At 44.5% G+C, this 25,932-nt stretch overlaps 1 protein-coding gene across 8 annotated transcripts in view; it reads left to right on the top strand.

The window, feature by feature from the left end:
• The window catches only part of SPECC1 (sperm antigen with calponin homology and coiled-coil domains 1), a 271,543-nt gene that overhangs the window by 189,617 nt on the left and 55,994 nt on the right, over nt 1-25,932 (top strand). For 4 of the 8 annotated variants that reach the window (XM_034647245.1, XM_011227029.3, XM_034647242.1 and 1 more), the window contains 5 exons: nt 9,000-9,145; nt 10,170-10,270; nt 12,622-12,703; nt 15,781-15,967; nt 20,266-20,368. In XM_034647245.1, the coding sequence (XP_034503136.1) occupies nt 9,000-9,145; nt 10,170-10,270; nt 12,622-12,703; nt 15,781-15,967; nt 20,266-20,368 (619 nt within the window). Of the gene's footprint in view, nt 1-4; nt 1,389-8,999; nt 9,146-10,169; nt 10,271-12,621; nt 12,704-15,780; nt 15,968-20,265; nt 20,369-21,817; nt 21,837-25,932 lie in introns of those variants that run through there. The other 4 variants (XM_034647243.1, XM_034647249.1, XM_034647244.1 and 1 more) reach the window with 3 other exon arrangements.

The following is a 25,932-nucleotide window of genomic DNA, read 5'->3' as shown; positions in this document are numbered from 1 at the left end:
ACAGCTCCATGGTCTCTGTCAGCTAGCAGAGCATTTGCTGGAAGAAAGACAGCCCAGCCCTTGCCATGATGGGAAACTACAGCCATTTCTATATGAAAGGGGGAATAATGTGGGGGAGAAATTGCCTCTTTACAAAGAGCCAGATTGTCTCCTTATAACAGCCACTGTTTCACACAGAGTCGTGGCGATCAAGTCCCTCTACCTTTTTTCTACATTTTGGAAGCAACTCATTGCACGATCAAAGATGATCCTTCCCCCCTTTTTTTTTTTTCCTTCCTTCTTTTTCTCAGAAGATTCAGCAATCTTTTATGGAGCGTAAGATGAAGTTCTGAAAAAGACAAATTACAAGCATGTTGTGAAACTCACTTTTTTATACGCAACTTGGGTGGTGAACGCAACCCGTGCCTCTGTCTTACTTTTTGGAGTTTATATCTGTGCTTTCTCTTGAACATGGTTATCTGACAATCTTGGAATTAACACTACTTAGGGCAAAATAGGAAGCCGTCTGCGTCACGTCTCATTCCGAAGAAGCTACGAAGTTCTGCTTCCTTTATATCAAGTCTCGAACGAGCCCTTTCAAGCTGGGGTCTGACTTCCTTACCTCATTCGAAACAAGCCACCACTCAGTTGGGGTTTGATTTCCAGAATCTTCCGTGGGGCTCAACACAAGTGCCGTTTGGCTGATCCAAAAGGATGTAGTTGAACCAGTCAGCTTACATGGTGGCAATGCCCTTTGGAATCCGACGGAAAAATTAAGGAACGACTACAATTAAAGGTCTCAGGAATAAAACTTACCCTGGAAAAACTGAAAGACTTTCAATCCAGAAGTGGATGATTCAGAGTGATCCAGAATTCAGAGCGGGATGTTAAACTTCGGAAGTCCAGAGTTTGTGGAGAGCTGCGCATGATTCAGCCTTGGCCCTCTGTTGAGGACCCTCTGTGCCGTCCAGATGGTGGCGGGTCTTAGCTACGTGTCCCCAGGATGAGACAGGAGCTCCCATCTGGTAGGGGGACGTGAGGGGCAGGAAGGCTCTTTAACTCAGGAGGACAGTTTGGCGTGTCCAACTGGAGAGCCCAGAATCCCTAGAAAAATTTCACTTGGTGGTAGAAGAGAGGTCCACGTGTCCTCCATGAAAATAGCCTGGACCCTTGCTGGAATTGTCCGCTTTATCTACTGGGAGAGCTTTACCTCAGACTGAGATTTTCTTGGACCGATACCGCATTCACTTGCCAGGGGTTTTCAAATATAAACAAAAGGAAAATCACCTCAACTTCAGATGCACAGCTGTATTTGCAGCCCGTATTTCGGTCTCTCTTTATTCTGGGTACCATTGAATATTTTTATACGTAAGCATTCATGAAGTGCTAAATAAATACGTTATCATTCGGAAGAGTCTCTTGCCTGGTTTATGATCACTGGCTACATGTTTGCAGGACCTTCATGTCCATCTGTCCTCGGGTTTCTAGTGCAGATGGTTTCAGGACTCAAAGCCATGTCCGATAACTAGAATTTAAGCCAGAAGCAGGCCGGACTTTCAATACAAGTGGTAGGCAGGACGCTGTGATTTTAAATATGAATGTAATTTCTAAAATGATTTCATTATTGGAACAAGAGGGCAAGGAGCAAAAATAACTAATTTTGCATAAATTGTTGAAGCAAAATGCCAGTGTTTCCCAAACAATCTAGTACATGGCATTTGAAGTCCAGGCTTATCTTGTTGAACTGTAAAAACAAATAGATCACTTGGTGATTTGATATATTGGATTTCTTCTTAATCATGAGTATTTAGGTACCCTGGTAACAAAATGGAGTTGTATAGTGAAAAATAGTCATCTTTTCCCACCCCAGTACCGCCCTATAAGGTACTCAGTGTTCACAGTTTTTCTTTACCTCTGCCTCTACTCATATAAATACATAGGGGTTCATTTTTATATTTTTTATAAAATATATAATATACATTAACAGTGTATCATGGGCATCCTTCCAAGTCGATATATACCAGTTTAACTCATTTTCTTTCTTTTTTTAAATTTAATTTATTTTATTTTAAGTAAGTGCCATGCCCAGCGTGGAGCCCAATGCAGGGCCTGAACTCACGACCCTGAGCCCAAGACCTGAGCCAAGATCGAGAGTGGGACACTTAACTGACTGAGCCCCCTCAGGCGCCCCGAATTTAACTCATTTTAATAGCTGCATGGTGTCCCAGAGGATGGATGTGCCCCTAGAATATTCAAACATTGTCATATTGGTGAACATCAAGGTTATATTTTCTAGTCTTTTCTTTCCCAATAATGGCATAATAGCAATCCTTATCCACATGATAGATCTGTTTTTATTTTCATAGCATGGGTTCCTAAAAAGTATGATTGCTACATTGGAGGATATGCAGTTTTGATTTTAATAGATTTGCCAGATTACTTGCCTAAGACTTATGACATTTTATTCTTTTTTTTTTTTAAAGATTTTATTTATTTATTTGACAGAGAGAGAGAGCCAGCGAGAGAGGGAACACAAGCAGGGGGAGTGGGAGAGGAAGAAGCAGGCTCCCAGCGGAGGAGCCTGATGTGGGGCTCGATCCCAGAACGCCGGGATCACGCCCTGAGCCAAAGGCAGACGCTTAACGACTGCGCCACCAGGCGCCCCTTATGACATTTTATTCTTGATGAACGTGCCTGTCTATACACAGCCTTAGCAGATGCAGATAATATAATCTTAATTTTTGCCAATAGGGTAAGCAAAAAATGCTATCTTATTGGTACTTTATATTTGCATTTTCCCGGGGAAATTTTTATATGTTAACCATTTGCTTTTCCTCTATTGAGAATTGCTTGTTTAGCACTTTTATTTTTTTTGCAGACTGATTGTTTTTCTCTTATCCGTTTATCAATCAGCATCTTATTAGGGATGTGTGTTTATCCCAGTATATTATGGGCCTTTTGGCTTTGCCATCGTTATCATGGAAAATTTTATATTGTTATGCAGTATAATGTTAGTATTTTCCTTTTCTGTGTCTGGGTTTTCTGTTTTTGTTCAAGATTTCCGCTACCCTCATCTTACAGAAATAGGTTATCACATTTTCTTTATCTATTTCTCTCTCTCTCTCAGATACTTGATTTGCCTTCCTTTGTTTAGTCTGATGTGAGGTATGGGTCTTCTCCCAGTTGGACAGCCAGTCATGCCAGCACCATTTATCAAAACCGTCCTCTGCCCACCCTTTTGAAATCCCACCTCTGCGTTATTTATTTCATCTATATTCAGAGAGACTTCCCCTGTATGCCCTCATTTCTTTTTCTCTTGAGCTGGTTCTGCTTTAAAATATTTTAATGGGATTATTAGGTTGCTGATATCCCTTTTTAGACTCAGCCGTTCGTCGTAAACCATCATCTTTCATATACTTTCCTCTTTTCTTGAATTTTATTGTCTTCACCAGGCCGATGCTATCAAGTGTATAATTCTGTTTCCTGTCATAAATGTATAAATGTCGACTGTCTCTTGAGTGCAGTTACTTTCTTCATTTTATGTTATGGGTTATATTCGTAGGTCAGGGCAGATCTTGGGGCAGAGCAGATAATTGTCCATCATTATTCTTGCTTAAACGGGTGAGTGTGTCAGGACCTGACACTTGCCCAGTGTCTGCTTAGATCCGTACCCACTTTGGCTGTGACTGCCGTTAAAATCCCAAACCAGAAAGGAGGCTCTTTAAGGTGAATTTATGTTACATATCGGAGATATGGAAGCTCAGATAGAATACAGAGAAAGAATAGGTTCCTAGTGGATGAAATCCATCTGTGTCCATTTCCTTTCTTGGCGAAACTGGAATGTGGGAGCCAGCATTCTGGGCCTAGTTTTGCTTGGTCATTGTCCATTTTAGGGATGTACTGTGGATCTTCCTAATCTGCCTCCCCTTTTTTTAATTTAAAACTTAAACTTTATTTTTTTATAATAATTTTTTATTATGTTATGTTAGTCACCATACAGTACATCCTTAGTTTTTGATGTAATGTTCCATGATTCATTGTTTGCATATAACACTCAGGGCTCCATGCAATGCCTGCCCTCTTTAATACCCATCACCGGCCTATCCCGATCCCCCACCCCCGTCCCCTCTGAAGCCCTCAGTTTGTTTCCCAGAGTCCACAGTCTCTCATGGTTCATTCCCCCTTCTCTTTACCCCCCCTTCATTATTCCCTTCCTTCTCCTACCGATCTTCCTGCTATTTCTTATGTCCCATAAACGAGTGAAACCATATGATAATTGTCCTTCTCTGCTTGACTTATTTCACTTAACATTATCTCCTCCAGTCCCATCCATGTTGCTGCAAATGTTGGGTAATCGTTCTTTCTGATGGCTGAGTAATATTCCATTGTATATATGGACCACGTCTTCTTAATCCAGTCATCTGTTGAAGGGCATCTTGGCTCCTTCCACAATTTAGCTATTGTGGACAATGCTGCTATGAACATTGGGGTGCATATGGCCCTTCTCTTCACTACGTCTGTATCTTTGGGGTAAATACCCAGTAGTGCAGTGGCTGGATCATAGGGTAGCTCAATTTCTAACTTTTTAAGGGACCTCCACACTAATCTGCCCCTTTTTGCCACTGTCCTTTTACCTGGGATAAACCATCTCTGGCCTCCTCAGACAGTCCTATCTTACTTATCCCCGAGTTCTTCTGGGACGAACACACTGTGTGCTCAGGGCTTCTCCCAGCTCTGGCCCTCTAAAGAGGGGACCTCACTGGAGTTCCCACACATCTTCATTTTCTTTGAAATTCCTCAAAGTCTGAGCCACATAGATGATCTCTTTCTGTAGCTTCCAGTTCTGATGCAGGATCTTAACGACAGTTACTGCTGGGATTTGGAGACGAAGATGCTTCTGTTCCAACTGCCGTCTTACCCTTTTTGTTTTTGTGTCTTATATATGCTTCTATTGAAATTCAAAAATGAAGTTCAGAAAAACACAGATACCTGAGAGACAGAATACTTAACTAATTTTTGTCTCACTCTAGAGCTATGGAATTCTCTCAGATTCGTTTCGTGCATAACAGTAAGAAATATTTTGAGAAAACTGGATTCCAGGTAAGGGCATAGAGTGAGCAAAGGCACAGAGACAGGACCTACAAGGAACAGAACTTCAGGTAGCTAGGCTTTTAGTCCGAAGGTGAGCTGTGTGGAGGGGAGTCCTAGGTGAGAAGTCTGTCCAGCACCGGGAAGGGCCGGGAGCTGGGCTTTATTCAGTTTTTTAGGAAAAAGGCCTTGCAAACAGGTGATCGGCATGACTGATCTTCTCTATGGATACGGATCCACCACTCGGGAAGGTAGCAGTGGTGTAATGTGACATTTCCCGAAGGTACTTAACTTTTTTTTTTTAATGATTTTTTATTATATTATGTTAGTCACCATACAGTACATCCCCGGATTCCGATGTAAAGTTCGATTCTTCATTAGTTGCATATAACACCCAGTGCACCATGCAATACGTGCCCTCCTTACTACCCATCGCCGGTCTATCCCATTCCCCCACCCCCCTTCCCTCTGAGGCCCTCAGTTTGTTTCTCATCCAAAGGTACTTAACTTTTGAATACTTCGAGTATGTACAAGAGTTCACATAATCTTGGATCGAAATGGATGCCACAGCCATGTGTCCTGTATGATGATGTAATGCCGTGGAAACCCACACCATTTGAAGGCCATTCTGTAACCAAACAGGGAGACCAGTGAATTAGACACAATAACATTTTTAAAATAAAAGATAATTACAGACACACACGCATACATACGTTTAAATTATAACAAAAGATAGATAAGGTGGACCAACAGTGAGCGTATGACGTGGCCCTTGCCTCCAAGTGTCTGTCATTCTCAGGTACATTACTACTTCCTAAGAGCAGATTATTGGGTAAAAATAAGAGCAATGAAATAAATACTGATAGTATTTTTTAAAATCTATGTTAAATAATTTTTAAGAAGAAATACCATCTGTATTATTATTTTTTATTTATTATTTTTTAGATATGCCTGGTATATCTAAATATCTATATATGCCTCACAGGACACCCATGCCTTATAGAAAATTTGAGAAAGTCACGGTCAAACAGAGCTGGAGTTACATCCCAGATTCACTGTTTACCATCCAGGCGACCTTGTCAAATTTTTCATCTAAAATAAGGGATAATAACTTACAGAGGTGAATTTTTTTTTTAAATTAAATTAGATAATGTTTTAAAGACTCGTGGTACTTACTATGGGGTTATACACACATTTTTTGGTGTAAAACTTATCCATTATTTTCATAGTTTTACACGCTGGGATCAGGTGGAAACATGCCTTACTTGTGTTGTTTCCAACATGGCACCTGAGCACGTGGCGGCTGTGTCATCTGAGATGCCCCTGAAGAAAGAAGGTCTCCTTCAGTGCTATAGGGAAACCAAACGCACTAGGCTTATTGAAAGCTGGTATGTCTGTATGCAGTTGTACCCTCAAAACCACGTGCACTGTACTTCTGGGTGATTGGGGGATTTTCGAGGCTCACTTTGACTCTATGTATGTGTGATTTTTCTTTTACAGAGTGACCTTCGAGTCTAACATCTGTCTTCGGGAGACGATAGCTAGCATAGAACAAATCCTTAGCCAGTAGTGGTACCTTGAAGCTTTTCCTGTATTAAATGAGTTTGCTGCCGTACACCTGGCTATATGGTTAACATTTCTTAATATCCTTTATTGAATACAGGGCCTTATTCTTCTTGAAACAGAGAAAATGTAATACTTCATTTCTTGGCCAGGATTGTCACTGGTCGATCCCAGACAATCCTAAGACAGGCTGTAAAGGAATTTCAAATCTATTTATGATGAAAGTACTGTACTAATAAAACCAATAGCATTCTTTATAACTGCTCTCTATGGTTCTTCAATCCAGGCTTTGTTTTGTGAATCCCCTTACCCCCCACACACACACGCACACACACGCTTACGCACACACACACGCGTGCATGTCCCTGTTTAAACATGGGGGGTGTTTAGTTCGGCAGCTTCTCTGATCTGCTGAAACAACTTGCAAAGTTTTCTCATACTCTTCCTGTTCTAGCCAAGCAGACTGATCAGTTGAAATATGGTCTTTGTGTATCTGAAGGCAGGACTGGGAATTGGCTCTTGTCACCTTGCTATGTTTTTCGGAGTCCAAAGGACTCCTGTTTATCACTTGTTATATTGATTCACAGAGAAACTTAGTAATTGAAGGAAACACTTGAGCGGATGTAGAATTGTTTTCATTAAATTATCAAGGAATGAGACGAAAACGAATATTTGGACAAGACTTTCCTTTGAAGGGTGCCCTGAGTGTCTGCAAAGCCCTCGATAGCCGGTCCTTTAAATGGGCTGGTGAGAAGGTGGCCCACTTTGCTTCCGTCCTTCCTTGGAATGGCTGGTATGGAAATTGGAGATTTTTTTTTTCCTGCTTGCACCTAACCTGATTTCATTCTCTTTCTGCATCTTCCACACCTGATTTTATATTGCATAACACACCAGGGAAAATACAAAAAACCCCAACTCATTCAATTAAAAAATTTTTTTTCAAACCCGGCCCCCTACCAGTTTCTGAAATTCCTGATATTTTCTTTCAAAGAAGTCATCGGTGTCTTGTTTTTTTTTTTCCACTTCCAAGAAGGGCCTGTGGAGACAAAAGTGTGTTCTAAGCTCTGCTTCACTTAAACATTTTCTGTTCACGTTGATCACAGAGCAACAGAAGGAAGCTTCGAGAATTAAGGACAAGTAAATCCAATGCCCGAAGCTTATGAGAACTAATTCCAAAAAAAATCAGTAAATAAATATTTTAAACTTCCACTGATCTTATTAAAATACGCTGCCAGAAAAACCCTGTTGAGCCATTCTCATAAATTAGTCATCTTCTCACAAAACAGCTGGTGACCGTTTGCTATAAGAAAAAGAGCAGTGCCTCAGAAATCAGAAGACTGGGAGATCTTGCCTTGGCTCGTTCACAGGGAGATTAAATGACATGCTAACATGTCCCAGATGAGGCCATGCGTAAGAGGATTGAATCAGATGATCGGTCTTTAAAAGACTCTCTCATGAATCTGTGCTCGAAGTTAGAATCCATAGGAAGAGCTTACCGGCAACGTTTGCGTGAGAGTAGAAGGGTTTACTAAAGGACTGTGAATGGTTCCCTCCGCGAGGGCAAATGATGTCAGAGTCAGGATTCTATTGCACATGGCAGATCACTGTTTAGTTGGCTTAAGCAGAAAGGCCTTAAACAGCTTGCGGGGTTGTTGGGAGGGCTGAAGAAGCAGACTCGAGGCTGAGTTTCCAGAACAACTCCCAAAGTCACATCACAGAACCGGGCTCTCGGGGGAAGCCTTAAAATCAGGATGTCAGTTGCCCAGTTGGAAGGGCATCGCCTTGGTTACCAACAGCAGAAGGTTACCAGCAGGGTAACCTGTGCCCTGCCTCCCTGCCCCGACTTGGGTCCCGATCCAGGTCTTGTCCTCGTCTTCCTGATGGGTAGATTCTAAGTAACGTCTGAGCTCCTAGATACAGGGGATCCCTGAGATGACATCTTCCCAACATCTGTGTGCCAAATGGGGGTTGGAATAGGCTCTCTGAGAAGCCAATCCATTGTATCCATCATGGACAATATAGCTAAATATTTATGATAAATAACATTTGGGTTTTGGTTGTTTTTGTTTTTACAATATGCAGAGTAGAATTAGATCCTTTTTATTTAGAGCTGATGTCAAGTCACTCGGCCTCTAAAAATACTATTTCTGGCCATTCCCAAGAAAACATCTCTGATAAAAACTGAGAGCAAGACCTATATTATTTCCTGAAGAGGCAGAGCTGATACAGAAAACAGGATTTGAAATTTGGGATCCTCCTTCCAGATCTCTTTTCTCCACATTGGTTCTGTTTTCATCTGTGTCTCTTCCCCCGACCCCCGTGGGAACATCCTCCACCTTTTCAATTCGTTGTTGCTCTTCACCATGCAGACCTGTGAACGAAGAGTCAGGGCCGCCCGAGGTTGAGGCTCCCGGCCGGTGGCATGGCGTCTACGTGAACAGAACATCTCCAACACCTTCAGAATCTGCGACCACCGTTAAGTCCCTCATCAAGTCATTCGACTTGGGACGGCCAGGTATTTCATCATTTCGTCTCATGAGCAAAACTCACATTCCGACCGTGGCCCCGCATATCAAGCCTGTCTCTACTCTGCATTGGCCCCGAATGGATGCAACCACAGGGGCTCTGTCTAGATCATTCCACACGGAGCCACTGTATCCAAGAGACTTACCACGTTCCTTTTCTGCCTCTGTGTCCATTAAACTCAGGTTACTACCGTTTCCTTCTTAGTGTCTCATGAGAATGACCAGGGCAAACCAGAGGCTTCATGTCCTAGGAAACAAGGTGTTGAGTTTGTAGTTGGCTGTCTTGTTGGACCCCCAGCCTTCCTCCCCGCCCCTGTTAGACTTTTCTTTGCCTGGTCTTGTGTGTGACCACCTGTGCTGACTTGTCATTCCTGATCTCGATACATTCCCAGCTTGTTCTAGAAACATCTCTCTGGCTCACCGTTCACCTCTCTTCACTGTTGACTACATCTATGAGAAAAATGCATGGCTATACACACAATAATGTAGTAAATAAAAGAAACCGAATACGCATCTGCCCAAAATAGCAATATATTTCTTCTCTCGGCCACCGCAGTTATGCCTGTCATACAGAGAGACTGGAGTCATAGCTACTGCTAGGATGTACCTGGGTGTCTTCGCTAAAATCCTCCACAGCTCAGTTAGATGAAGATGAGACCGCAAATACTAAAAGATGCGAAAGCCCAGTGACTACATTCAGTCCAGATGGGAAATGAGCTAACAATAATGGTTTGTGCAAGAACTTGCCTGTTCCTTCTTGCTGAAGATGCCTCATCACGTGTGTTTTCTTGTACCCTGTGTGTCCCACCTCTACGACCAGCTCCCATTTAGTCGACTTCTCCCCTCTCCCCAGCTCGACACTAGTCCAGAGAAGAAGAGAACAGAGTAAATGTAATCCCTTATAAGCATCATGGGATACTCTTGTAGTCACCAAAACAGTAACAAATCAGGAACTACTCTTCGCTGTTTGGGACTGGAACAACATAGAAATGTTCCCATCTCTTTTCTTGGCAGGTGGAGCCGGACAGAATATTTCTGTCCATAAAGCCCCCAGAAGTCCCCTGAGTGGGATTCCAGTGAGGACTGCTCCCGCCGCCGCTGTCTCCCCAATGCAGGTATTTTGAGGGCCTTGGGTACGTGGGTGGTGGTCTGGGCCATGTGGAACCACGATGCTGTCTAATGCCCAGGCAACAAAGGGGAAGCGAAAACCACTTGGTTTATTTTTTTGAGGCATGTTGAACATCGTTTTTAATAAGCGTAGAATAATAATAATGAAACTTCAAGTAAAAAATTACAATTTTGCAGGGCTCCTGGGTGTCCCAGTCAGTTCAGTGTCTGCCTTCAGCTCTGGTCGTGATCTCAGGGTCCCATGATATCGGGCTCCCTGCTCAGTGGGGAGCCTGCTTCTCCCTCTCCTCCCTGTTCGTGCTCTTTTCTCGCTATCTCTGTCTCTCTCTTTCTCAAATAAATAAATAAAATCTTAAAAAAAATAAAGAGAGAATGGGTTAAAAAATCTCCCTTGCTCCCTAGCCCCAGAAATGACCGCTATTTATGGCTTGTTGTGTATCCTTCTAGATGTTTTTCTTTAGTATAAAAATATGCGTGTGTGTGTGTGTGTGTGTGTGTGTGTGTGTGTGTAGGGAGGAAGAGAAAGTTTTATAATTTGGAATACACTGCACATTGTTCAGACACTGACTCATTTCACTTTGTCATTGGAATGTAATCCCTCAGGGTAGGGATTTTTTTTTTTTTAAGAGAGACAGAGAGTGGGTGTATGTGTGAGCATATGAGCAGGGGGTAAGAGGGTAGATGGAGAGAGAGAGAGAATCTTAAGCAGGCTCCACACCCAGTGCAGAGAGGGCAGGGATTTTTATCTGTTTTGCTTGCTGTTCTATCTCTTGTCCGGAACAGTGGCTGGCACATAGTTATATCACAGTAGAAGCCCAGTAAATGTTCGTTGACTGAACGAAGGAATCTATCAGAGACATCTTTAAATGTCAGTATTTGGGGGCACCTGGGTGGCACAGCGGTTAAGCGTCTGCCTTCAGCTCAGGGCATGATCCCGGGCGTTCTGGGATCGAGCCCCACATAAGACTCCTCCACTATGAGCCTGCTTCTTCCTCTCCCACTCCCCCTGCTTGAGTTCCCTCTCTCGCTGGCTGTCTGTATCTCTGTCGAATAAATAAAAATAAAATCTTTTTAAAAATAAATAAATAAATAAATGTCAGTATTTGGAGAAATCACGCATTCTTCGTAAAGGCTGTGTGATGCGTGGTGATCTGTTAACCACTCCTCTGTTGATGGGCGAGTAGTTTGTTTTGGATTCACCTTATTGCAAAAACAATACAGTGAAATCCCTTCTATGGATTTCGCCCACTTAAGGGGCCCTTTCCGCAGGAGAGCGTATCACCATGAGCTTGCAAATAACCGGAAATCACTCTAGCGCCTCCCGCAGAAAGGAACTGAATACAGGGAGAGCTGTGGTCTCCACTACTCTTCCAGGAAAGGTTCCCAAAACATCTCAAAGTTGACCCATGAAAGGGACTTCTATTTCTGCCAAGTCTTTCTCTAAGGGCTTGCCTAGAACTACCACTTCTGTCAAAATTTAGCGTCTGCTGTAGGCTCCCACCGCACAGACACAGTCCCTCCCAGCGTAACAGGTCCCGTCCTCCCAGGGTCCGTCCAGGATTTCCTTCTTTTTAAGGCTGAATAATATTCCACTGTGTGTACAGACCCCATTTTGTTTATCCATTCTACTGTCCGTGGACATGTAGGTCATTCCCACCCCTTGGCTATTGTGAGTAATGCCACGAGGAACATGGGCGTGCAAAAATCTCTTTTAGAGTCTGTTTTGGGTTGTTTTGGAGATATACCCAGAAGTGGGACTGCTGGATCGTACTGGAGCTCTATTTTTAATTTTTTGAGGAACCTCCCTACTGTTTTTCATAGTAGATGCACTATTTTCCATTCCCACCAACAGTGCACAAAAATTCCAATTTTTCCACATTTTTGGCAGCACTTGTTTTCTCTCTCTTTTTTAAAAAATAATGACTCTCCTAACAGGTGTGAGGTGATACCTCATTATAGTTTTTGATTTGCACTTTCCTGATGATGAGTGAAGTTGAGCATCTTTCCGTATACCTGTTGGCCATTAAAAATCAGTATTTTTACACACCCCCTTGAATGTATGTGGAATTTTCCAGGAAGGTGCTCACAAAGCTGATTACTAATGATTACCCCCGAGGAGAAGAACCGGGTCATGGGAGCCAAAGAGAGGCTCTTCTCATTTTATGTCCTTTCTGTGCCTTTTGAGGGTTGTGCCCATTGCATTTGTTATCAGTTCAAATAAATAAGTTGTTCTGATGAGCTTGAGAACCGTTGTATGGGCGTGCGCACACACACACCTGTTCGTGCTGTTGCTGGTGTCACAAGTTCACCTAAGCTGATGTGCCCTTTGGTTTTTTAGAGGCATTCAACATACAGCAGCGTTGGGCCAGCGAGCAAAGGTGTGACTCAGCGTTTGGATCTTCCAGACCTTCCCCTCTCAGGTAATACCTTAAACAGCAAATATTTTGGGATGCCCGGGTGGCTCAGTCAGTTGAGCGTCTGCCTTCAGCTCAGGTGGTGATTCCAGGGTCCTGGGATGAGTCCCGCATCACGCTCTCTGCTCAGCGGGGAGCCTGCTTCTCCCTCTCCCTCTGCCTGCTGTTCCCCCTGCTTGTGCTCTCTCTCTCTCTCTCTCTGAGGAATAAAGTCTTTAAAAAAAAAAACGCAAATACTTTTGACTTCTTATTTTGAGAGGTTAACTTTTCTTCTTTGCCTGAAACCGAGCCTAGAAAAATAGTTAATGGCATTTATTTCAAGCAATTTAAGACTCTAAGTGTTTGTGTTAGGGCCGTTAGATCCTGTTTCCTGCCGCTGTACTTGTCAGCGTGCATGTGTTTGGGAGAAATGTCTAACTTTGGGGAGGTTTTTTTGTTTGTTTTTTATGGAATCTCGAGAGAATATCTTACTGTCTTTAAAAGTAACTATTTTTAGGGAAAAATCTTATCTGATTCTGAAGGTCTCTTGCTTCCATAATTCCTAAAATATGCCTCTTTAGCGATATCTTTGCCTTTGAGTGTAGCCCTCTTCCTGTTGTTACTCAGGGTATTTTTAATATCTGGATCCTGACGACGACATGGGGGTTGGAATCCACAATCCTTTGTGTCACTTTGTCACTCCTGCGCCTCGCGTGCTGGTGGCCAGTGTGAAGCGGCCGTTACGGAGCGGGGCACACGGGTGGGCCTGCAGCTTGGCCCCATTATTCCACCTCTCTGAGCTGTGGTTTCCTCATCTCTGCAATAGAAACAGCGCCGTCTCCCTCAGAGGATCGCTGCAGGGGCTGAGCGAACATGGCCGGGTGTGGGGTGAGCAGAAGGGCTGGCCTTCACCTTAGCTTCTGTTCCCTTTCCGCTCAGTTCACCTGTCAGAACAAAGAGACATTAGCAGAATGGTCAGCTTGTCCCGGATGTATGCCTCAGAACTGTATGTCTATGACCCTGTGGTCCTTGCTGTAAGGCAACAAAAAAGATGAAAAGAACCCTAAACGAATTATTTGCGGGTGCCTATACAAAGGCAAGAAAGCCAGAAATCTAGACTGCGTAGATAGAAATCTTGTGTTTCCAAGCGTCAGACAAAACTTCTGTAACACGGCTACGGGATCAAAAGGAATTCCCACTGTTGTACTTTTAGAGCACGGTCGAACATGGCCAGCTTTCTTCTTAAAATAGTTGTTTCTATGAGATAAGTTTCACCCTTTGACTGGAAAATCCTTTACCTCGCTCGCCACCTTTTTTTTCCCCCCCACTTCTGAATTTCGTTTTCTTTTTCATGGCATAAGAGGTTTTTAGGCTGAGATAAACACTGATATTGAGAATTTGAAGACTACCTCGGCCCATCCCCCGCATTTTACACGTGAGAGATTCAAGCCCTACAGAGAGTAAGTGGAATGGGTAGATGGCCCCCTGATTCTGAATGACTCTGGGACCAGGATAGGATTTCTTCTGATTCTTTCTACCACGCTGCCTTTTGGTAATGAGACGAGGAATCGCTCTGATCAGCAGCCTCAAAAAGAAGTGATACAAGCTTCTTATAGGACTTGGAGTCATAATAATGGCCGCAAGGAAGAAGGAAACGGTGTCCAAGGGCAGGAGAATAAGGAAAAAAACAGAAGGGGTGAGTGAGTCTGGTAGAGCAGGTCATTATTTCTGTACAAACCGAGCACCCCCTTCCTAGAAATGGAAGGGAGGTCAACACAGGGCATTGGAAACCCACCTGATTTAAGTTCTCTACATTTGCCAAGTAGTGGAAAATTGGGGATAACTTGGTTATATGCACAGTGATGTATTCCTGGGCAAGCCTTTCTTTCTTTCTTTCTTTCTTTCTTTCTTTCTTTCTTTCTTTCTTTTTTTTTTTTTTGGTAGTTGTGGCTAAAATATCTGTAACACAAAACGTACCATCTTAACCATGGTCATAATATTTGTGTCTTCTCTGTCCCTCCCACTTTACCGTTTGTGTAAAGAAGCCGTTGTTTTAACTGACAAGCTAAATCCTGGCGCTCAAACCACAGTAGCTATTACCCCGAAGTAAACAGTCCGTTGTCGCGCCCCCTCTTTGCCCCGACCAGGCACCTGTCTACCTGGAGGATTCTATTTACTCTACTAAAAAAGGATTCCATGGTAAAAAACTGCTTGCTTTCAGGCCGGCCTTGCCAGCATTGAGGTCATCAGAAGCTGCCGAAACGGGATTAATGCACTGTTTTTGTTGTTCTCGTTAGTGATGTAAGCACTGTTTTTCCTCTCCTCTTCCAAGCTCATTAGCCTCACTCCCCACTTCACTCCCCATAATTGGCGGCTCTTAGCTGTACAAGTATTGTTTTCTTCCATGACTATTTATGGTGTCATAGGAGGCCACCGTGGGCTCAGCCTGGTCACCAAGGCCTGTCGTGTGGTATTGAGCAAGTCATCTCGCTTCTCTGAGCTCCCTTGCCTCTGTGCTCTTGTGGTCCTTGAGAAGATAGCATCTGGAGGATTCAGACTGTTTCGTTAACCTGTTTTGACTCCTAATATAACAGCAGAGAGCTTTGCTTATTTTTAGCAAGCCAGACCCTATGACTGGAATGGCTCCTTTTTCTTGTAAAATCAGTATCATTCTTGGTACCCAGCTGTTTGCCTGCTGCCTTGAAACTCCCACTGGGCATCTTCCTGCCAGCTCTCTCTCTCTCTCTCAGATGCCCTTCGATTAAAACAAAGTGCTTTACTTGGGAACAGGGCTGTCTCTGTGGGGGTGTGATCTGTGCGGGGCACTTAGAAGGGCTTTGGTTCAAGGCTCTGAGGGTGCCATCTTGAAATTCTTAATAATTTTTGAACGAGGGGCTAATTTGGCATTAGTGTCTATGAATTATGTAATCAGTCCTGCCTGGAGAATCCTTCCTAGAAAAGGCCATGTCCCTATTTGCATTTTTATTACTGAATCCAGAAACTCACTGAATTTATGTTTATTATATATTTATACTTAGGAATGAAATGAGAATTGTGTTGTACTTGGGAGGAAAGTGTGGTGACGAGTCAAATTTCTCTTCTAGGAAGAGGTGATTATGTTGTTCTTCACACAGATCTTCTAAAGGGAAGGGGTGAGGACCTAAAACCGGACCCTTACCTCCGGAAGAGTCCCTCGCTGGAGTCTCTGAGCAGACCCCCTTCTCTGGGCTTCGGAAACACGAGGCTGCTGAGCGCTTCCACCGGGGGCTTGAAACCACAGAGCAAACTCAGGTATCACATTTTAAACAGTGAGACGTCACGGGGCCGATGACCTTGTAGTCTCCCTTCTGTTTTGTCCCCTGTGTAGTCAGTTTACTTGTACGTGTATTTCCTGAATGAAAACGACCACAGTACCTGCTTCCAACAAGGGAGGAGGGCACCGGACAGCAGGACTGTGCAAAGTGAAATAAGGGTTGTAAAAACAGAAATAGACACAGGCTCTTGGGGGCTTGTTAGCTGGGTCAAGAAGTCTGGGAGGGGGGAGGCAGCATTTCTGCCAGGGGGCCCACAGGGATCACTGTGAGGAGCTCTGCACAACACTCAGGGAACCGGGGGTGGTTTCGTTTGGTTAGATTAGCCTGGGGGCTTCCTGAGGGCAGGGGCCCTGGCAGACATGGTATGGGCCGGGGAGGCGGATAGGTGCTCCGGATATCACCGCTGGGAAGGCAGGCTGGAGTCACCTTGTGAATGGTCTTCATTGCCAAGGTTAGCGGTTTGTACTCATTTTGGTGAAGCAGTGGGGAGCCACTAAGTTTGTGGGATTTGGATTTGGACTTCGAGTGGCGGTACTCGAAACAGTGGCATATAGGAAGGATCGGAGGGGCATTTTGAAGTCAGCACCGAAAGACCTTTTTAGCAGTCATATTAGGGGTGGGGTGGGGGAGAGAGGGGACAGAAACCGCCAGGGCGGCTCCCGCCTCTGCCACGTCCTCCCTGTTCAGTGCTCCTGCTCCCTGAGACCCCAGCAAGCCTCCTCCAGCCATTTCCCCATCCTCCCCTCGCCCATTGCTTCTCCATGTGGAGTCAGTCTTCGAAAACACGGAGTGTATCCCATGCAGACCTTCTCAGAAACCTCCCGTGACTTGTCATGCACCCCTCCACCCATGTTTCCTGTTCTCTGCTCCCTCCATTCTCCGAGGCTTAGCACCACCCAGCTCACCGGCCACTTTGATTCTCAGCCTTTGCAGCTAACACGAACATTTGCCACCGTTCACAGGATCCTGGCCTGAACCGGCTCCCTTCTGTCCTTTCACACTCCTAAGTGCTTCCCCCGCAAATTCAAATGCTCCAGGAGGTGGTAGCGAGCCCCCCTGGTGGTATCGACACCCCCTTTCTCTGTTTTCCGTGTGTTTTCGCTCTTTCCGGTATTTCACTCACTCTTGCGTCGTGAGTGTGCCTTTGTCCCCATTTCTTTAGGCTGTACTTTAGTAACGCAGTAAATACTTCATCTCGCACTTTGATCTCTTCCCCGGCCCCTCTGGGCCGTGCTACCCACACAGCATTGCATCCAGTCAGTGCTTTGGAGTGGACAGACAGATGGACATACAACACTAGCCACTTGGGGAGGAGGGGGTGCTTCACAGACATTCTGACTACCATTATGAGTATTATAAAAGGATTTTAGGAAAGTCTGAATAAGTTCAGCTCTTGTCATATCTTTGGGTGTAGCCGATATTTGGACCCAAATAGATGAAGTCATATCTTTCAGAGATTTAACTGAAAGCCCCAGATACTACCTGTTATTCTTGTTCGTGAGCAGGAGATTTAAGTGATCAAAAGTAGTTTTAAGGACCAGAATTAGTGCTATCCTGAAACTGCTCTTTTCTTTATGCCAGAAATGCATACAAAAGGGCTATGCGTATATTAATATGCAATTTTTATTATACCCTTCATCATGAAAGATTAAATTAGTGGAGATTAATGTGTTATTTTATTTTTGTACTTACGTCATTGAGACAAACAAATAACAGGATAGAAATCACTTGTTTTGGAAGTTCTCATCCTATTATTATTAATTTGGAGGAGGCATCATATCTAGTTAACTTTATTTTGTCAAGAAATCTGTTCAGTTAGTGTTTCAGTCATCCATGGATACAGAAACTCTTTTCCAAACCTTCATTTTCATCCTCCCTAGTTTGTCAGACCTAGAAATTCAGTTCTAAGCAATGAAGTATCAAACACAGGCAAAGTTGCCGTAACTTCTTAGTTAATAGCGACTCTGACCACAGAAACTCAGGGACTTATGTTCACAAATACGCGAGGCGCAGAGGACAACAGCCATGAAATTACACAAGAAAAATTTTAATGCAAGTATGACGTTTTCTTAAAAATCTCCCTACTTTAATTCGGATTGCTGAGGTCTGGAATCATCCTATGACTCCTTAAAAATATTTTAAACTATTTTTATTAAGGGGCCCCTGGGTGGCTCAGTGGGTTAAGTGGCTGCCTTTGGCTCAGGTCGTGATCCTGGGGTCTTGGGATCGAGTCCCGTGTCAGGCTTCGTTCTCGGCGGGGAGTCTGCTTCTCCTTCTGCCCCTCCCCCCACTTGTGCTTGCTCTCTTTCTCTCTCTCTCTCTCTGTTAAATAAATAAATACAATCTTTTTTAAAAAAGTATTTTTATTAAGTGTCAAAATGATACAAAATACTAACAAGAAAATATATGTAAGTTACAAAGAACGACAATGCAGCTGGATATCAACCTTCCAGTTAAAGGAAAAGAAAATTATTATTACCATTGAAATTTCCTGTCAGCTGCCCTCTTTGCCCCACTCCGAGGTCACCACTGTGTCTGACTGTGATATGAGACGTCCTTTGCTTTTCTTTCCCAGTCTCACCGTGTATGCTTGTATCCCCAAACAATATTATATATTACTCACATTGAAAATGTTGTACACATGGACCCATGTTTTTTTTCTTTTTTTAATTTCAAAATTGTTCCCCTGTTCATTCAAGTTATTGCATACATCCATAATTCATCAGTTTTTATTGCTGTATAGTATTCCATTGTAGGAATACACCACCATTGACCCATTTTCCTGATGATGTACATGTGATTGTTTCCAGCTTCTTGCTAGTATAAAAAGTGCTGCTCTGTGCATTCTTGAATATGTGCCCTGATGATACATATATCTAGGGGTAAATCCTGTTTCATGGGTTTTGAATTGCACGGGTCCACTCGTGGATTTTTTCTGACAAATACAATACAGTATTATATATTTATTTTCTCTTTTTTTATGATTTTATTAATAACATTTTCTTTTCTTGGGGCGCCTGGGTGGCACAGCGGTTAAGCGTCTGCCTTTGGCTCAGGGCGTGATCCCGGCGTTATGGGATTGAGCCCCACATCAGGCTCCTCCGCTATGAGCCTGCTTCTTCCTTCCCCACTCCCCCTGCTTGTGTTCCCTCTCTCGCTGGCTGTCTCTATCTCTCTGTCAAATAAATAAATAAATAAATAAATAAATAATCTTTAAAAAAATAACATTTTCTTTTCTCTAGCTTCCTTTATTGTAAGAATACAGTGTACAATATACGTGACATACACACATGTGTTCATCGACTCTGTGTTATTGATAAGGCTTCCTGTCCACCGGGGGCTATTAGTAGTTAAGGTTTGGGGAGTCAAAAGTTGTACATGGATTTTCAGGTGTGTGTGGGGTCAGCACCCCTACATCCCCGTGTTGTTCAGGGGCGAACTGTACTCTTAAATTGTTGCCTGTTAACCGTTGGTGCTGCACAGACATCCGCTGTTTTGTCCCTACTCTCCTGCACGCTGTTCAAACTCTGGAGGAGCACAGTTCTCATGTCACGATAGTCATCGTGCAAGAAACTGGGTGGTCTTAAATCCCTTGGTAGGATGTGGATAATGTTAGGTAGCGTAAAGATGAACGGACGTCTAGAGCAAACTGAGAACGGGGCCCCTAAGCTCTTGCTCTTAGAATGCTATCGTGTCTTAATTAGTAAAATCACTTCCTCTGGCTAAACAGGGGCTCCAGACCGTGTGAATGCAGCACCAGCTGAGGAGTGCCACCTCTGGAGTGTGCGAAGACCCTCTTTTGAGTCATCCTTACTGATTTGCACCTTGTATCTCCCTTCCCAGCACTCTCCATAAGCAGCCAATCTGGTGTTTCTAAATGCCCTTTCAGTCTCACTTTATATGTTGTGTAGATACAGGTGAAGCCTTGAAACTTGCGGAGTGTTTTTTTCTATAGTGTCTTTCATTAAAATGATAGTGTACTTAAGTTAATAAAGACCTAGATGGATGGAGCCAACAGATAGATTTAAAAAAAAAACAAAACCCAAACCATCCTCTTTCCAGACTTCTGATAGCCAAGAAGTACAATTTCATTTTTTCCATAGTGTGAGACATAATGAAATGTATCATTGATATGACTGATTTGGTTGTTTCTCTTGAGTCTCCCTGGATAGACCTAGACTTTTGCTTTTCTAATCTAGTTGTTTACTTCTTACGTACTTGAGGGTTCTAAAAATTAGCATCTTCTCTTTACTCTGTGCTCTTCTTCCTAACCAGCGTGGAAAGAAGAGACCCGCTGGCTGCCTTGGCCCGGGAATATGGCGGCTCCAAGCGCAACGCTCTCCTGAAATGGTGCCAAAAGAAAACAGAAGGCTACGCGGTAAGTCACGGCGTCAGCCAACCTCCAGCCTGCTCTGGGCCGCAGCGGTCCTGTGCCCGTGTCTGTCCTGTGCATGCATATGCTTGGTGTATAACTGTTGTCCTTCTGTTCCCCGAGGGAGGGCCGCCAGTGGTGGTAGGGTTTGCTGTGGTGCCCAAAGGGGTGAGTGGGCCTGAAAGCCAGTCTGCGCCCCACCCAACAAACCGTGTACCTCAGAGCAGGTCTGCGTCTCCTGTGGGCAGAGCCACCTTTTTCTTTGCTCAGTGGAGTTAGGAACTCCGTAAGCAGTGCCCCCGACAGGCTGCTTCAGTCCTGGGAAGACAGCTTTTGCTGAACCACCTTCCAAAGAGGGTGCCTTTCCCTAATTGACACAAAGGCCCCACTTCGGTGGCCATTCGAAAGTTTTCTGTTACTTTAGAACTGTTTGCATTTAGTTAAGTTTCAGTTTATCAGGACAGTGTTTGTCTTCTGGGAAGGTTACATGAGGAAGTCGTACTTGATAGAAGTGTAAGCTTTGTTATTATGAAATATCATAAACAAAGATAAAAATTCATCAAATATAAATTATAGTTTCACGGATTGTTAATGAAGTGACAACCCAGGCCATCACTACTTACATCCAGAAATAGAGCACTGCCAATTCCCCCAAACCTTCCATGTGACTTTCTAATCCTAGCCCCTTCCCGCTCCCAAAGACAGCTGTTGTCCTCAATTCTTTTCCTCGTGGTTTTCCCCAAAAAGCAGGCATCCCTAAATGCTCTATTAGTTTTGCCTGCACTTGAACTTTACATAAATGCCATCAAAAATGGTCATATCTGCATCCGACTTTTCTCCTCTAGTGTGAGGTTATCAAGGCTTATCCAGTTTGCTCCTTCTCTTCACCCTTTGGAACCTGTCGTGTGATCACACCCGTTATTTATTTACCCCTTCCATTCTTGCTGGATGAGTTATTTCCAGTTTGGGGCCGTCGTTACGTGGTGCTGGTACGTTCTTGTGAGTGTCTCTCGGAACACATGTGCCACTCATTCTTTCTGGATCTACACCCAGAAGTGGAATTGCTGGGCCATCAGGGTGTGCCTATGTTCAAACACAGTAGATAGGGCCAAACAGGTTTCTGAGACAGTTGTGCAGTTTACTTCCCCTCAGCAAGCGAGGAGAGATCGATTCTCTGCATTCGCACTGACAACACCAGTCCTGGGATAAGTGTGTAGTGGTGTCTCATTGTGGTTGGGTATTTGCACTTCCCTGCTGGCTGATGAGGCCGAGAACTTTTCCACATGCTAACTGGACACCTGGAGCTTTCAGGAGCTCGTGATATATTCTGGATACCCGTCCTTTGTCAAATAGATGTATTGCAAATATCAGCTCCCAGGGTGGCTTGAATTTTCACTTTTTTGTTGAACAAACTCTTTCATTTTAATGAAGTCTCATTTATCCGTCTCTTCCCAGTGATTAGTGCTTTTGGCATCCTGTTTCAGAAATCTTTGTTCCGAGGACACAAAAATATTCTCCAGTGTTTTCTTCTGTAAGTTGGATTGTGTTTCCTTTCCCATTAAATAGCCACCCTCTTTAAAATTGCCATCTCCGGGGCACCTGGGTGGCTCAGTCAGTTAAGCGTCTGCCTTCGGCCCAGGTCATGATCCCAGGGTCCTGGGATTGAGTCTCACATCAGGCTCCTTGCTCAGCAGGGAGCCTCCTTCTCCCTCTGCCTGCCGCTTCACCTGCTTGTGCTCTCTCTCTCTGAAAAATAAATAAATAAAATCTTTAAAAATAAAACAAAATAAAATAACCATCTCCAGGGCACCTGACTGGCTCAGTCAGTAGAGCACGTGACTCTTGGTCGTGGGGTCATGAGTTCAAGCCCCACTCTGGGTGCAGAGATTACTAAAGTAAATAAGTGAGTAAGTAAGTAGTCAGATAAATAAATAAATAGGTAGATAAATTTTAAATAATAAAAATAAAAATTGCCATCTCCTCCCTTCTCCCCACTCAGGCCCCGCTTTCCGGTATGTTTACCCTACTTTTCTAAAAATTCTGAGGGTTTCGGCAACCCAACACTCCTTCCTCAACCTTAAGCTTTGACGGGGGCAAGGACAGAGAAAGAAAGAACTGAGCAAGAGAACAAGGCCTCGGCCAGGAGCCAGCCCAGATACTTAAGCGGCAGCAGGGCCAGGATTGTCTCTGTAATAGCAGGAATCATGGATCTTAAAATCAGATTCTACCCAAGAATTGAAGTACTTTGTGTCTTTGACATTACCTTCCCCCCCCCCCCGTTTTCTGCTAAAAAAGAAAAAAAATTAGTTGGGTTAGTGGCCAGTAAGTACGAGCTTTGTTTCCGATGCATTGTTTTCTCCTTTGGCCGCTCTGTGCGCTGTTTGGTTCAGCTCAGTCAGGGGGTAGAAACCACCCCATAAAGGCAGGCCACCCCAACACCGGCATCCCTTGGCCGATCAGCCACGCTGCCGAGGAAATGGAAAAGCTTAAGGAGTTGGGGAGAGAAAGCTGATCCCGGGAGGCTTTAGGGTAAGGGAAGTAGGAGTGGTCACAGAAAACTGAAGCTCAGGCCAGGAACAAGGTCTTGGCCGTGGCTGAGCCACTCGCGGTCACGGACACTTGACTGAGCTGTCATTTCCCCACCTTGCAGAAGTGGATCGAGGGAAGTGCCAAATGGACACAAAAAGACAATTAAAATCTCCAGAAGGAATTATCCCTTTGGCATGTTGTGTTATTATAATTAGATTGCAGGGAGAGATTATACAATCAGCTTTTTCCCATCATAAGAGCGAGAATTCTATTTCTTGCTGTAGTGTTTTTTTGTTTTGTTTTGTTTTGCGAACATCTTGAACGAGTTTTCAAAGCATTTTACGCCTGATGAAACCCAAAACTCATTCTGCCTGAAGAGTATTTTTCACTCGTTGTTAAATCTCTGTAAATTTAGAGGCAAACGTAAATCATATGTGTCTGATGTATTTACTCCTCACAAGATATCCTCTGTCTAGACCTGTTTGTCTGAGACGCCTCTTAAGCCTTCTAAAGCTTGTTCTCTCCAACTCAGGAAGCCAAAAATAAATTGACAAAACTCAGACAGCTCAGTTAAAAAAACAAACAAACAAACAAACCAGTAGCCATGTGCATTTTCACTTGAAAGACATTTCTTTTTAGTGCACCGAAGGAGAACATGAGAGATTCTGTCAAAACTCGCCCTATGTTAATTCACTGAATTTTTACGGAGGGGCCTATTTGGTGCCACGTTATATTGTAGGTTCTGGGAAATCAGCAGCGAACGAAACAGGCAGAATCTCTGCTCTCGTGAGCTTCCATCTTCACGGGGACTGACGATCCACATTAAAAAGTAAAATCCAGGGGTGCCTGGGTGGCACAGCGGTTAAGCGTCTGCCTTCAGCTCAGGGCGTGATCCCGGCGTTCTGGGATCAAGCCCCACATCAGGCTCCTCTGCTATGAGCCTGCTTCTTCCTCTCCTACTCCCCCTGCTTGTGTTCCCTCTCTCGCTGGCTGTCTCTATCTCTGTCGAATAAATAAATAAAATCTTAAAAAAAAAAAAAAAGTAAAATCCAAGTGTACCGTGGAGAAAAGTCGGGGTAGGAGGCCTAGGAGTGCCAGGTGTGTGCACACCACTGTCATTCGAAGGTCGGGGAGGTGACATTTGAGCAGTGGCTCACCTTCCCTGAGGACGGGGAAGACTTGGCATCTTCCCAGCAAGGTTTATCCCACGCCAAGTACTAGGCTCGGAAGGTCGGAATGAGGACACCATCACTTTAGCAACTGCATCAGTTAGAGTTTAAGTAACACGGGGTGGCAGCTCTGAGAAGTTCGAGCTGTGGGTCAGACCCTCTGCGGAGCCCCAGGTTCAGCTTTGGGTGTCTTGCAGTGACCCCAGGACTGAGATCCAGTGGAGGAGCACGAACACACACTCAGTCCAGAGTGAGGCCCGCACTGAGCTTGAAGTGGTTCTCGGCAAAGAGGAGACCTTTCTAGACATTCTACTCAACTTAAAATTGCCTTGGATTTTTTTCTTTTAAGTCAGGCTTCCAGGAAGGCCTTGCAAATTACTCTCAGTCCAAGGGCTGCCTGTTAACCGTATCCTGAGCCGAGGTTAGATCGGACCCATGGAACCCTACCTCTCCCTTTTTTAATCTGCCTTTAATCCCTTCTTTGGGGTTACAACCGAAATTTACACCTCTCATGTAATTATCAGAAAGGGTTCTCAAGGGGCCAGAAGACAAGACGGTGGATGTGATAGGCAGGGTTCTAAGAACGACCCCAAGCGACCCTCACCCCTAAATAATCTCCCCCCTCCGTATGGCACAAGGGCGATGATCTGGGTGGACCTAACACATGAACACTTTAAAAGCCGGAGTTGCCTCGGAAGCATCATAAGGACTCAGCACACTATGGCACAAGGGCGATGATCTGGGTGGGCCTAACACATGAATGCTTTAAAAGCCGGAGTTGCCTCGGAAGCATCATAAGGACTCAGCACACCGTGGGTGGGCTTGAAGGTGAAGGGGGCCCATCGGGAGCTGGAGAGGTCCCTGGCTGATAGCCAGCAAGGAAACCAGGACTTTCTAGCAATAAGGTGTCAGAGTGCTGAGGTCCTACCAACACCCAGAAAACACCATGGGGGGCAGCGCCCCACAGTTGTGAAGTCAACCAGTTTGGCCCTGCGGTGTCCTCTGTCATTTCTCTCCTGGAGCCCTCAGACCTCACCAAGGCCAAGGATGGTCAGTGTGCTAGGCCTTCTGCCCTCCCTTCGCTGAGGGGCCTGGCCTGGGACGCACTCTGATGAGTGGGTGAAATTCAGCTATAGATCTCTGCAGAGTTCTTGTCCCTCAAGGACGAGGCACAGCTACCCCAGACATCTGCAGGTGGCACCTTGGCTGTGTTCCTAGGGCCCTGCGGTGCCCTGGTCACCGTGGCCAACCCTGGTGATTTATTCGGTGGAGGGCATAAGTAGGGATTACCGACATCTCACCTACCTCTCCAAAGCCAGAATCCATAACTTTTAGCATGTTTTAACGGGCTGAGTTTTAAGGTTTTAATGACCTCAGACTTCAAGTGTCAAAGCATCAGAATAATGTTACAGTAGCAAGAAATATGTAAGGTGATATTCAAGTTCCCTCCGACAGGAAATATGATTTTTTGAAAATAGTTTGGCTAGAAATGGCCAATTATTTGTATTGCTTTTGAAGTCACTGGTATAGTTTCCTTTTGCTGTGTAACGAAGTCCCAGGCTCAGTGACTGAAACACCTGTTTATGCGCTCACGGTTCTTAGAGGTCACAAGTCCAGCACAATGTAGCTTGAGATTGGGTGGCAGCCAAGCGATGTCCTCACCTGGAGCCTCTGGGGAAGAATCCAGCTGGTGTCTTTCAGGCTGGTGACAGCTTCCCTGCGGTTGGATGACCGAGGCCCCCATGTTCTGGCCGGCTGTCAGCCAGGGTCGCATCCAGCACTGCAGGCTGCTCACGATTTTCCACGTGGCCGCCTCCTTCCTCAGGATTTTCCAAGTGACCATCACATCCCCCTCAGGCTGACACTTCAGAT

The sequence above is a fragment of the Ailuropoda melanoleuca genome, chromosome 17 (genome assembly GCF_002007445.2).
Source record: "Ailuropoda melanoleuca isolate Jingjing chromosome 17, ASM200744v2, whole genome shotgun sequence".
Classification (NCBI taxonomy): domain Eukaryota; kingdom Metazoa; phylum Chordata; class Mammalia; order Carnivora; family Ursidae; genus Ailuropoda; species Ailuropoda melanoleuca.
Note: the sequence above shows the minus strand (reverse complement) of the source record. Positions and strands in the feature narration are given on the sequence as shown.